General features: G+C 39.4%; 1 protein-coding gene across 2 annotated transcripts; it reads right to left on the bottom strand.

The window, feature by feature from the left end:
- Nucleotides 1–3,844: 3,844 nt before the first annotated feature.
- LOC127764093 (protein LITTLE ZIPPER 4-like) lies at nt 3,845–5,012 on the bottom strand. Of its 2 annotated transcripts, none has more exons than XM_052288920.1 (2): nt 4,773–5,012; nt 3,845–4,540 (listed from the first exon to the last, which is right to left on the bottom strand). In XM_052288920.1, exon 2 carries the CDS (start codon nt 4,535–4,537, stop codon nt 4,274–4,276), a length of 264 nt encoding a protein of 87 aa, XP_052144880.1. In that variant the 5' UTR covers nt 4,538–4,540; nt 4,773–5,012; the 3' UTR covers nt 3,845–4,273. The 2 variants fall into 2 exon arrangements, with proteins under 2 accessions (XP_052144880.1, XP_052144879.1); XM_052288919.1 differs by having other exon boundaries at nt 3,857–4,540; nt 4,838–5,012.
- Between the last annotated feature and the right edge of the window lie 8,688 nt (nt 5,013–13,700).

The raw sequence follows: 13,700 nt of genomic DNA, 5'->3' as shown, positions 1-13,700 counted from the left end.
ATACGTGTAGTGAGTATGCATAAAACGTGCTATATTTATAAATCGGGTCTCTATTCTTCAATGGAAATGATGAATTCCATATATTCCTAACCCTTGTATCGATGCTCGATTTTTCCTATCTTTCTCTAAGATAACTAAGGGATTGTTTACTTTGATGCCATTTTCAACTATACCATTTTTTGGCAAATTTACCAAAAAAAAAATGTCTACGTTTAGTTTGTTACTAAATTTGGTCAATAAATCCTGCCAAAATTTTGAAAATTTTAGCAACATTGTCATCTTGTCAAAATTTTGGCATTATCAAAACTTGGTAAGATTTATTTTGGCTACAATCTAAACAGGCTCTAAATCCCATTCTTTTATTAAAGAGGTGAAATCAATAAGTTAGCCATGTAGTGTTTTTTTAGCCTTTCTCCACACACACCAAATAAGTTCATGCATCAAAACGAGCATTTTACAAATTCGTATACTAGATTGCACCCACCTAACAAGTTCGGCTACCGCTGATACTACTATATTTGATATCACAAAATCTAAATCGAGAGCGCTCTCGATTTAGTCATAACGAGCGACCTCTATCTAGATATGTGTTAACTTGAAGAATCTTACTTTACTATAGTACTAATCCATTAAGTAAGTAGGAGAAATATTTCTATCTATGCTTCAAATAAAATTTTCTCTTAAATTACTCATCCGATTTACAATCCGATTACACCGTTGTGTTCATAATAATTAAATCTTTACAAGAAGATCTTACATGATTATATTTTAATGAAAAATCACAAATTACTTTTATGATATGTCTAAATTACTTTTAGATTTCACTAAGTTACTTCTTAGACATATAAAAGTAAATTAAGTAAAGCCTAAAAGTAATTTACATATATTATAGAAGTAACTTATAAAAAAAGAAAGTAACTTTAATTAATGCCTTTTTTTCATTGAACAAACTATCATATATATAATTATCATATATACAACTTACTTTTAGATTTGATTAAAATACTTCCTATACATTCATGATGCTCTGAGGTGATTACTTTTATTATTGTTTTTAGTTAATTACATAATTTGTGCTGATTAATTTAATTTCTAGGTAGTCATGTTTTTATCTCTACAACAGATTTACTTCAAATGACATGCCAAAGTTACCTTCGTTTTGCTCTAAGTTACTTCTATAATATATGTAAAGTACTTTTAGGCTTTACTGAATTTACTTTTATATATCTAAGAAATAACTTAGTGAAATCTAAAAGTAATTTAGACATATCATAAAAGCAATTTGTGATTTTTCATCAAAATATAATCAGGTGAGATCTTGTTGTAAAGATTTAATTGTTACGAACACAACGGTGTAATCGGATCGTAGATCGGATGAGTAGTTTAAGAGAAAATTGCATTTGAAGTATAGGTGAATGGTATCTTTTATAGATGGAGTAGTAGTTGGTTTAGACAAACCAGCTACCACTAGCTGTGTAGTTACATCCATTTGATATGCATGTCAGCTTGGAGTTGGAGTGATACTCTACATGGAAGAGAATATTGACGAGATATATATGCTTATATTCCTTGTTATGGTTCCATTAACAGGATAAAAGCTGTAGCACGTTTCAATTAAATAGATTATGGACATAGGAAAATTGCAAGGAACTAAATATTATTAAGGCTAACAAATACTCCATTATTTATAAAAAAAAATTATAAGCAATGTTCATAGAAAGTTATCTTTTTTCGAGATTATAGTTTTGGGTGCACGACACAAGATAATGTTATAACTTTGACTATCAATAACTTTAAAATACTAACTATAGGAAAAGTAAAAATATATTTGTTTAATGTATATATTATAATAAAAACATAGTAAAATATATATTTTAAAAATTGTGTCGTCATCCAAAAGGTCAATAATTATGGAACCGAAGACGGTATTGTGCTACATCGATATAGTAATTTTGAAACTTAATTAAATCAATAATTCACAAGTTATAACCAATATGTTGATATCAACTTCTCTAATTCACTACAGTTAGATTCCGGCTAGATATTCCCTCCATTCTTATTTACTTGACACCGGATACTATTTGTGCACAAATTTTAACTGTTCATCTTTTTAGCAAAAGAATATAAATATTTAAGATGTATTATCAAACCACTTTGCATGCTAAATACAAATCTATACTACTTGTATTCTTTAAAAAATTTAAAAGTTTTTACTGGTCAATAATATAAACGTTTTTATTGTCCATAATACAATCATGCATTGGTCAACGGTGTCAGAGGGAGTAGATAGTTTAGATGGCAAAATTACTTACTCCCCCGTTTCAAAATATTTGACACCATTAACTTTTTAGCATATAAGACGAATGGTCAAACATGTGCTAAAAAGTCAACGGCGTCAAACATTTCGAAACGGAGGGAGTATTAAACTACCCCATCGCTCTAGTTTGAGATTCCACCCCATCATCCATTTTGTTGCGAAATTTCATCCACCCAAGACACATGAGTAGTTGGTTTGTCTCATTTCTTCCGACGTGGATTCACAGTGGATCATATCAGTCAGGTCAGGCTCGTCCAGCGTGGCTACGAGGTAAGTCCAATTCGAGTTAGCTAGTTCTCATGCACAGAGGGAGCAATTTCGACATGGCAGTGTTGGTGGGTTAGCTTTTGTAACAACATGAATTAATTATAGGGTGGAGTCTCAAAACTAGAGTGATAATTGGGGTGATTTATGTAATTTTTCCAATTTAGATTTATCCACAAAGATACATTCAAGACTATTAGCCCATAATGACCTGTCCAAACTCGTTATCGTCACGAACACTATAACAATATTCGGAGCTAGTATATCTCTTGATTTGTTGTACATGCCGAAACAAGGTGAGGAGCTATGTTCTTCACGTTGTCCATCATATTGTTGAAATGGATTATTTAATCTGAATTTAGAAAAATGTGTTTTCTCAAAACATTTTTTTCTACTACATTATTTATATCACCTGTTTTATGCTATTTGATAAGTTTATTTTTTAAACTACTCAATTTATTCCCTAGAAATAATTAATCTGTCTAACAGTCTAAATCAAACATGGTCATGGTCTGATAGTAGCTTTTAGCGGAATGAGTGAAGAACACATCCTCACGTTTTAAGTTCTTTTCTTTTCCCATAATCAATATTTTATCTAATGTGGGATTGAATCCAAATAAGACGTCAAGAAAGCTCCTGATTCATGGTTTGGTAGGACAAATGAAAAGGCAGGGTACTCAATGCAGAATGATGATCGATGCTGGCGTGTGCAGCACAGGGAAGATGTGATTGCAGTGAATACAATCTTTGGATTACCTATTTTGCACGTACACAGTTCATCTCTCTTTTTTTTCACGACGTCTTAATTAGCCATATCATGCATGGCAGAAAAATATGTAGCGCAACTTTCATACTGAGTGTAAACCTTTTTTTTTAATAAAAAGTAGACGTTTAAGATTTATTCATATCACCGTAAGCAAAATTTTTATTTCTTGTAGTTTTACTAGAAGTACTCAAGATAGCGTGAACAAATCTTAAACATCCATTTTTATATCTAATTGTTGGTTTACACTGCATTTTAAATTTTTACACTATATATTTTGAATTTTTATTATATTTTGAACATTTTATTTTTTTTAATTTTAAATAAACCAATCTAAAAAATTATTTTTCAAAATCTAAACTCTTTGGCCATGTCATGCGGATGGCAAAATAACACTGTCATGCCAACCGTAGTAGGCATGACAATTTTATCCTGCCACGCCACCACATTCAGACCGGCCTGATAATGTTGTTTTGCTAGTTGTGTTTGCCTGACCAAGATTCAAATTTTAAAAATAAGTATTGGAAAGGCTATTTTTAAAATTAAAATTTAAAAAAGTTCAACAAATAAAAAAATATCACATATTTTTCCATGCATGATGCATTGTAGTATCAGCCACGTGAGGTAAGTGTTGAGCATAAACATATACTAGTACTATGTGCTAAAAAAACAAAGCTATGTATATGTACCTCCAATTAACCTGGCTATCCATTACAAGGATATCATGTTAAGACTACATACCAGTGAGCAGAGAATCCAGAATTCAGCAACTGAAAGTAATTAAAAACGCCTTCCTAGTTGACATCCACGGCTAAAGTTAAAACACACACACCCCCAAACACCTGCAGCACCATCACCATGCATCCACAGTGGCTCAAGCAAGCATCCGCTTCTCTGTGACCAAGCAGCTGTGAGCTCGTGGCTATAGCCTACTTGGACTTGGAGGCTGACTTGTCCTGCACCGGAGGCGGGCCAGCGTGGCGGCCGGCGGCGGCGGCGGCGGCGTTCTTGCTGTCGTTGGCGACGCCGGGTGCCGCGGCGGCCGGCGACGGCGACCTGGCGAGGCGGTGCTTGAGCTCGGAGAGCAGGGCCTGGTTCTCCTGGTTGAGAAGCACGGCCGCCTTGCGCAGCCGCTCGTTCTCCTTGAGCATGTAGCAGTTCTGCAGGTACAGCTTCGTGTTCAGACTGTCCATCGCCTGCACACACAAACTAACACTGTCAGAGTTCATCAGACAAGAAGCAGTAGCAGTAGTAGTAGCTTCTGCTCCACCATTTCATGGGCCAAGGGATTCTTCTTCTATTTCTTTGTAATAAAAGAATGCATAGATACATAACGTATGCATCATTACATCGAGATTAGAAGAAAAGATGACACCCACTCACTCGTCTCGAGCACATAATTAAACAAAGACAGTGGAGGCACTCGACCAAAAAACAGAGCAGAGTAGACAGACAGGCGGTGCAGTGCAGTGCAGAGAAGACTGGAGGTATACCACGCCGTGGCCGGAGCTGATGACGCAGACAGTCGGTGCAGAGCGAGGAGACCGGAGCTCAGGTTCGCGGCGGCGGCGGCAGCGTGAAAGGCAGAGGCTGACGACGTGTGTTGTGCGTGGGGGCAAAAGGGCAGGTGGTAGGAGGGGAGCAGAGCAGCAGCAGCAGCAGCAGCTGTGATTTGTGTGCTTGGTGCGGCGCAGTGGTGGGGTGGGGCTTTATTTATAGGCGCCGCTTGTTCCGGTAGCGGCCTAGCGTTAGCGAGCTCACGCTCACCGGGAGAGGCATTTCGGTGCATGCCATAAAATAGTGCGACAATTTTTTGTGAGTAAATTTCACAAAACTATATGTTTTATATATTTTATGTTTTATCGTTCAAGTTGCAGAAAACCACACATATTTTGACACTTGGCACTTAAGTACATATATTTTGGTAGTTTAGTTTCACAGAACCACACTATCAATGAATGGATTTACCTGTGAGATGACATGATTGTTCCATCTAGGATGAGGACGTGGCATCCTATTAATTTCGTGCGATTGCTGGTAATAGGATGCCATGTCTTTGTCCTAGGTGAAACAGTCACGTCATCTCGCAGGTGAATCCATTCATTGATAGTGTGGTTTTGTGAAACTATACTACCAAAATATATGTACTTAAATGCCAAGTGTTAAAGTGTGTGTGGTTTTCTTCAACTTAGACTACAAAACGTGCAGTTTTGTAAAATTTACTCATTTTTTTTAAGACAGTGGAGCCCATTGGTTACCCTAGTAAGTCAAAGCAAAAGTTTAATTTTAATTTTAAATTTTGAAATTGATTCTAAAATGTTTTCAATGTATGTTTTTTTTCAGCATTAGCTTTTAAGTCACTAAAAACATATATTAGGGAATATGGGCAACCAATAAGAACTTGGAATCCAATGATTCAATCCAACCTCTACATTGAGATGTATGTAGCCAAAATACAGTTAAAAATGATTTATAAAAGGTTTTTTAAATTATTTAAAACCACTGAGCCAAAACTATCGTCATGTCATATGAGTTATCAGTTTTCTCATAAACATTTATAGCCATGTGCACTACATTCTCAAGCAGCTAAGACTTTGCGCGCGTGGAACACCGCAGAACTTTTCACAAGAATTTCGCAACATTTCACGGGGAAATGATAATTCTTCCGGCCCTCAGTGGGATGGGAAGATTGATCAAGCTACAGAAGGTGCAGTGCAGCCAGCGGCTAAACGAAGCTTAAACTGAAGTTGATCATAGCAGTTGCTGAAAAAAATGGTCACAAACGCGGGAGCTGCAAAGTCCAGCCTGTCGGGCATCATTGCTGATGATTCTCCTCTTTTAATTCAAACAGTGCCCTCCTCCTACACCATTGGCGCTGCCACTGCATCATCTCAATCTCATCTCGCCAACACGAGACATTTAACATCCCATATCAAGCAATATGCTAATTGCAAAGCAGAACGGACCGAAAGTGCAAAATAAAGAGAGGCATGGTAAAAATCGAAGAAAAGCTACCGCTGCAATAGTGAGGCACTCGAATGGGAGGAGGAGGAGATCATGATGGGTGGAGATGGTGGTAAAGGAAGAGGGAGATGCAGTAATTCTTGTGGGAGGAGGAGGAAGAAGAAGGGATTAAAAGATGGGGAGAGGAGGGAGGGAAAAAAGGAAAGGAGGAGGAGAAAACAGAGCAGGGCGATGATGATGAGCAAAGGAGAGGAACCCGGAGATGAGCCATCATTACGAATCTTGGGCCGGCCAATCGAGGCCCATCATCATCATCATCACTGGGAATCCAGCCCTCTCTGGCTCTCTTTGCTTGGACGTTTTCTTCCTCCTCTCTCTCTTGAGCTTTTCTCCTCCTTGTCTGCCTTCATCCCAAGTCTACTGCGAGTAATTGGCATTTCTAAATATACTAGATTGTCCATGACAAGTATTTCTAGATTGTGAATTGTTTGGAGTGATCATTCATTGGTCATATTTTTAATTGTTTGAATTTCACTCCTAAGAGCACCCGCAATGGTAAAGTAAGGTGCTATCTACAAAACATGTACATCTCAGCAATAGATTAGATTAATAGTAAACCACTTCAATGGTATGTCTACATGGGTATCTATAGCTCTCTAATCCATTGTCTCGTTTTTCTCTATAGACTATCTCCAGGTTAGTAGATAGCTTTGCTCTCTCTCTTTATTTAATCTCTTCCAAGTAGGAAAATATGCTGACATGGATCTCTTGTAGAGAGCCTATAGATAACTATTGTGGGTGCCCTAAGCATTTGAATGACTTAGGCTCTGTTCATTTGTCCAGGTTCTCAACCCCTCCTTCTCGTTTTCCGCGTGCACGCTTTTCAAACTATTAAACGGTGCATTTTTTGCAAAAAGTTTCTATACAAAAGTTGTTTAAAAAAATTATATTGTTCCATTTTTGAAAAAAAATTAGCTAATACTTAATAAATCATGCACTAATGAACTGCTCCGTTTTCCGTGCCGGAGGGAACCGTCCCCAACATTGAGTGTCCAACACAGCCTAAAATGCTTAGATTCTCGAGTGTTGGAATCAGTGTTCTGGAGATACTATATCTCTATCTCTACTATTATAAAAAAATTAAAGATATTTTTACTGGTACTTAGGGGCGGATCTCGAAAAAAATAATATTGGGGGCTGAATAAACTACATCAGCATAAATTTGAACCTCCAGTCCCCACATTCTATGTATCTATGGAAAAAAATTTAGTGGGGGCTTAGGGGGGTCTCCACTGTCCCAGGGGCGGTAGTGGGGTCTCAAGACCCCACCGCCCCCATTGTGAATCCGCCCCTGCTAGTACTTTGGTACGTCATCCATGTATGAGTTGATTTTTAAGTTTGTTCGATTTTGAATATACAGATTCGTATTTGAGTCGGATTTTAAGTTCGTTCGCTGTTAGAAATACAGAAGGACTCGTATAAGATATCGCTTTAAAAAACTCGCATGCTAACATAAGATAATTGGACTACTAATTGCAGCTTATGATTTTCTAGAAATATATATATCCAATCGCATTCCCACAGTGAATTTCAACTTAACTAAACCATATAACAATAATAAGATTACAATAACATTCATCCGTTGCAACGCACGGGCATTTTTTCTAGTTACATACTCCCTTTATCCCATAATATAAGGCGTGCACACATTCCAAGATTCAACATTAAAAATATTTGACCAATAATTATTATAATATAAATTAAATTTTATTGCAAAAATTAATATCATTGGATTGACATTTAAATTTACTTTAAGATGGTTATAATTTCGTGCAATAAACCTTATAGTATATGAGAAATTATAAGTAAAAGATTAGTTTTGAAGACCGTGTCAAGTTTGACCATGCCTTATATTATGAGATGAAGGGAGTATAAAATTTAAATACTAGAAATATATCCGAGAACAGAGGAAGTACAAAAATGCCAATTCCTAAACATGTTAATTAGGTTTTTTTTTTGGAACGTGGTAATTTCAGTACTTAATTTTGGCAAAGGATATCCAAAACCATGCACCTAAACAGATATGAAAGATGCTTGAACCATCCCAATATGACTTGAATCAACTATGCGAAATACTTAAAAAATCCATGCACAATTTATGTGTTACAAGAGTAGCATAAGGACATACAAAATGTGGTGCCTTATCGAGTAATATAGTCGGTCATATAGTCGGGAGTAGTTATGGGAGTAGTTATCTCGTAGGGTGTTAGCGTGCCCTTTGTAAGGCACGAGTGCCTTAAGTAGATAAAAGTGCAGAAGCAAGACTGCAAGAGGCACTTTGTTGTGATTCCACGTGTCCTTGACGTGGACAAGAAAACATAGGACACATGATCTATAAAATCAAAGTTCAGCGGCACCGGATCTAAGATCCACATTGCCGCATAAGAGGATGATGACATTATTAGGTCAGAGGTTGGCAGCGATCCTGAGTTGGGAGGGATGACGTGGATGAAAGAGGTCGTTGGGATGCCATGTCTCCCTATTGAGACAGCAAGCTCAATGGGGGTGGCAAGTGAAGAGAAAACGGCAGTCGTCATTATTACTGGTTCCGTTATCGAGCGCCATCCCAGGCAGATCTGCTAGAGAGGGGAGAGATCCACGGTGACCCTGTGCCGCTATCGAGGCCACCACTTCGAGTCCCCGCACGATGAATTAATCCCCACAGAGTATCCGTCGCCAATTATATGTGTAGCACAATACATATAGTCATATTTTATATCAATATATATCCACTAGTTGACATGATAAAAACAAAATATTGTTATTCATCAAAGATCACATGTAACATAATGACATGACGTGAAGAAAAAAAAAAAGAATTTAGAGCCCCTTTCTGTGTGTCTCCGGGGGAACCGGGTACGTAGGATCATCCCCATCCCCTGCAAAACAGGAGAATTCTTCGTGGGAAATTTTTTTTTGAAAGGAATTCTTCGTGGGAAATTAATTTCAACCATCCCCTCTATTAACAGGAGAATTTCCCATGGAAAATGGGGGCAACTTGCCTATGCTGATTTGATCGAATCTTGACCTGAAGATCTGGTCTGGAATCGGGATCGTGTAAAATCTTGACTGGAAGAGCTCCCCACAGGGACACCAGTCTCATTTCATTTCATGATTAGTACGTGTGCACTTCCATGCCCTCTTAAATTTCTTTTGTAGTACTATTAGTAGCAGCGGAACTAGAAGCCAGTCCTGCTTATGCCTTGTTTTACGCCCTGTCATATTAAATGTTTAAACATATATATAAAGTATTAATATAGGTTAAAAAAATAACTAATTACACATATTGCGACTAATTTGTGAGACGAATTTTTTAAGTCTAATTGCTCCATGATTTGACAATGTGATTCTACAATAAATATGTACTAATAACGGATTAATTAGACTTAATAAATTCGTCTCGTAGTTTACTGACGGATTCTGTAATTAGTTTTTTTAGCGCCTGAACACACCATGCGATACTCTACGTAATACCCGATATGACACGCCAAAACTTTATGGCCCCGTCATCTAAACACCTCCTTAGGGCAAGTTTAATAGTATAGCCAACTACTAGCTTCAATTCATCTATATCCAATCTAATAACTCATTCATACAATAGTTACATGCTACACTATTAATACCTGGTCCCACTTGTCATCCACTCACTGTGTCTTGGAGTCCGTGCTACAGCTTGCTACAAATCTGTAGCCCGCTGCTTTTCTCTCTCCTTATTTATTTTCTTAAAATATGTTTGTAGCTGGTTGTCTTAGTACTATTCAGAAACATAGCAGGCGATCGGTACACCATATCGATCTGGTCGTCGAATCCCTGACACTGCAATCTTCACCAGAAAAACACTGTAAAACAGATGCATCATCATTTGTTCATACGCCACGCATACTGCTGCTGCTGCTGCTGCTACTGCAGTGCTCCAGCAAGGCATGGACAGTGTGAGAAGAGACCAGCAGCAAGCAGTGGAGCTGTGGAGATGGCCGGCCAAGCGACGACTGACTGACTGACTGACTGGTATCATGCGCATGATTACAAATTAAAAGTAAAGACATCATTTGGGCTTTCCTTTAATTATTTCCTCATGCATGCACATGCAGCAACGACGTTGCCGATCGATCGATCGATCGCAGCAGTGCACACTGTTCTTCGTAGTAGCTTTCTCGATCTTTGTTGGTGCTGCCGAGCGAGCAGAATTATTCCAGAGCAAGTCTCATGAATTGTTTGGTTCACTGCAAACTTTATCATACTTTTGCCAAACTCCTTTGGTCTACTGTTTGGTTCAATTTAGTGTGCCACGATTTTTTAGCTTCAGACCACATGTGTGTAATACTTATAATTTTAACAACTCTTATCTAAAGTGTGATCAACAATTTGTTAGCAAAATGCGTGGCTCGCAATACTTTAGCATAATAAGTAGGTGTGGCAATGTAAAATGTTCAACCAAACATGACCTGATAATATAGCTAACTGCTTACTCTAAATTTACCATATTGTATATTATAGATATGGACATTCATGATTTTTTTTTTTTGCTTTTTCTCACTTCCCCTTGCATAAGCCGGTCTGTCTGATTGCGTTGTATAACAAGTTTCACTTCTTCTAAGTCTCCCAGGTGACTAGCATGCCTAGAGATACGCTTTCTCCAGCGGCTAGCTAGAGGCCAGTACTGTCAACTCCCACTACCGCTATTGTTTTATTATGATATACAATATGTTTTATTTTCTCAAGTGCACTAAAAAGTGCACACTCGCAAAAATAGCAAAAGATCCAATATATCTAGCCCCACCTGCTAGATATATCTGGCTAGACGGGAGGAAACCGGCAAAGGTGACTTGTAGCGACCGGTGGCAGGAGGGCCTTCGAAGGGCTCCTCCAATCCACTCCCCTCTTAGATTTGGCTCTCCCTCTACCAGATCTGACCAGAGGGGAGGAGACTAGCCGTGGCTGCAGCCTGCGATGACAAGAGAAGAGGAGCAGATGGCAGCAGCACAGCGGAGGAAAGTGGACTAGACGGCGACGACAACTGCGAGCCATCGATAATGACGACGGCCTCAAGTCCATTGCAATCAATCGCTTCATTGCAGTTGTTGTGCGGCTTCGTGTTTTTTCTTGTAAATCTTGGTTGGATTTGTGAATACAAAATTTTGTGGAGCAGCTTGATTTGCAAATATGATGAATCGATATTTCCCTTTTTGCTTGATTTTTGGATTGATCTATACGGAAATTGATGTGGCAACTGGCTGCATGCAAGGGAAATTATTTTTTTATTGAAAATTATTATTTCCAACGAACGGTATAACTGAACCGGCTAGGAATATCAATTTTCACAAACGGGCAGATGCTCACCTGCGAAAATAATTGACTTTCATAGGCTTTAATTCGTAAGCGACGTGACGGGTTACCCATGAAAACTTGTTTCGGTCGCCTGGAAAAACGTTTTCATATCACTATATTTTGTGAAAAGGTATTGTACAATACTTGAGGTATCACCTTTTTTAGTTTTAATTTTGATATCTCTCAATTAATACTTCCTAGAATTAAGTTATAAGGTTACCATAACACTGGAAACCTTGGCCACCTCTTGGCCGGCCGATACATGCTTACTGTAGGAAATATTTTATGAAAATATTCAAGGGGGGCATGGCTATAGAGGCCACTGAGAGGGTTGAGTCCAACGCCTCTGGTTAAAAATCTATATATATCATCCGTAGTTGGTTTTGGTACTAGTCAGGCAAATAACTTGAATTTTTTGCGATGCCCAGAAATTCCAAAGCGTGTTTGTCTGTCGCGACCCAAGGAATTGGACATCGTCCACCCGTGTGATTTCATCTTCCCTATCAGCATGTAGCATGGTATCACGCGTGCTTGCTCACAAGGACAGAGAAATTGTTGGATAATCATAATGGTTATTCCTCTGGAGGATATGTTAATGGATCCATTTATTTTGTAGAGTAGTAGCATTTTTAATTTCTAGGTTATGTCCTCCTGGCGTTTGTCCGTCCAACCAAGTTGAATGCCATAAGGATACTTTTGCCCCATCACCAAATTGTGTCCATCGATATTATTTTGACAAAAAGTTGTCGGTCTATCTCGTCACTGGGTTTCAGTTGCCACTCATGGTAGGAGTGTGTGAGATGCTACGTGAAAGTTTGGAAGATTGTCAGTGTATGGGTGCTGATGTGTTTAGGTTATTGAGGTGCTCGAGAAAATATTTTGCAGTATAAAGAAAAAATAACCTAGTCTAGGGTACAGGGTGATCTAAAGCCACTACTAAAAAATGTTTTTTCCTGATGTTACCTATTTTTTTCTCGAGCGGATAAAATGAAAAACGCTAGTGAAAATACAACCGAGGTCCCTAGTTAGTAACTACTTGCGAAAATCTATTTTTACAAATGATTGTCCTAAAGTAGCAGCTTGTGAAAATAACACTATTTTTACATGTGACCGGTTAAGAGAACCGCTTGTGAAAATATAGATTGTCGTAGGCAGTTCTCTGAGACAGTCATCATAAAAAATTCGAGGTCGATATGAAAACTTCCCTCTCCCCATGGTCCCCATTCATTCTCTCCTCCCTCTCTATCCTTCACCTTGTTCCTCTCTGTCTCTCCAACCCTCTCTCAGATCCCGTGCCTTCATCACCTTTCTTTCTCTCGGTTTGATGGGGGTTGTGGCGGTAGCTCGGCAGCAACAAATGGATGGTGGCGGTGGCTGGTGGTGGCCAAGGAGACGGATTGCGCACGCGGTGGAAGACAGGGAATGGTGGAGGCAGCGGTGGCGACGAGGTCGAGGACATGGATTCGAGGCGGATCTATCCTAGCCGCTCCCCTGCCTCTCCCACACCTAGCCGGTGGCGGTGATGGTGGAGGGGACGTATCAGGCGGCGGCGATGCTTGAGACCGCTAGATCCGCCTCCACAGCAGCAAATGAGAGGGGCGGTGGCGGTGGAGGAGGTGGATCCGGCGGCAGCAGTACTTAGGACCACCGGGTTCGCTTTCACGGAAGCGAAGGTCAGGCACAACGGTGGAGGAGGTCAATCCAGTGGGGCGGTGCTCAACATCCTGAGGTCAACTTCAATGGCGAGCTCAAGGATGATGACGGCTGCCACGACAATGACAACGACAATAGGGCCTTGAGAAGGTTCCGGCGGCTCCTCCACCCCCTCTCCTCTCCCAGATCTCTCGAACACGCGGCGGCTCGGGCCCCGAGTGGTGGATCCGACAGCTTGAGGTGGTGGGGTCACCATAGGCGGTGGAGCTCGGTCATGGGAGGCGGGTGACGGATCCGACAATGGCTCGGGGTGCAGCGGATCTAGCGATGGCTCAGGGCGTGGCTAGCACA

The sequence above is a fragment of the Oryza glaberrima genome, chromosome 2 (assembly GCF_000147395.1).
Source record: "Oryza glaberrima chromosome 2, OglaRS2, whole genome shotgun sequence".
Taxonomy (NCBI): domain Eukaryota; kingdom Viridiplantae; phylum Streptophyta; class Magnoliopsida; order Poales; family Poaceae; genus Oryza; species Oryza glaberrima.
The sequence above is the reverse complement of the archived record's forward strand: the minus strand, read 5'-3'. Positions and strand labels throughout refer to the sequence as shown.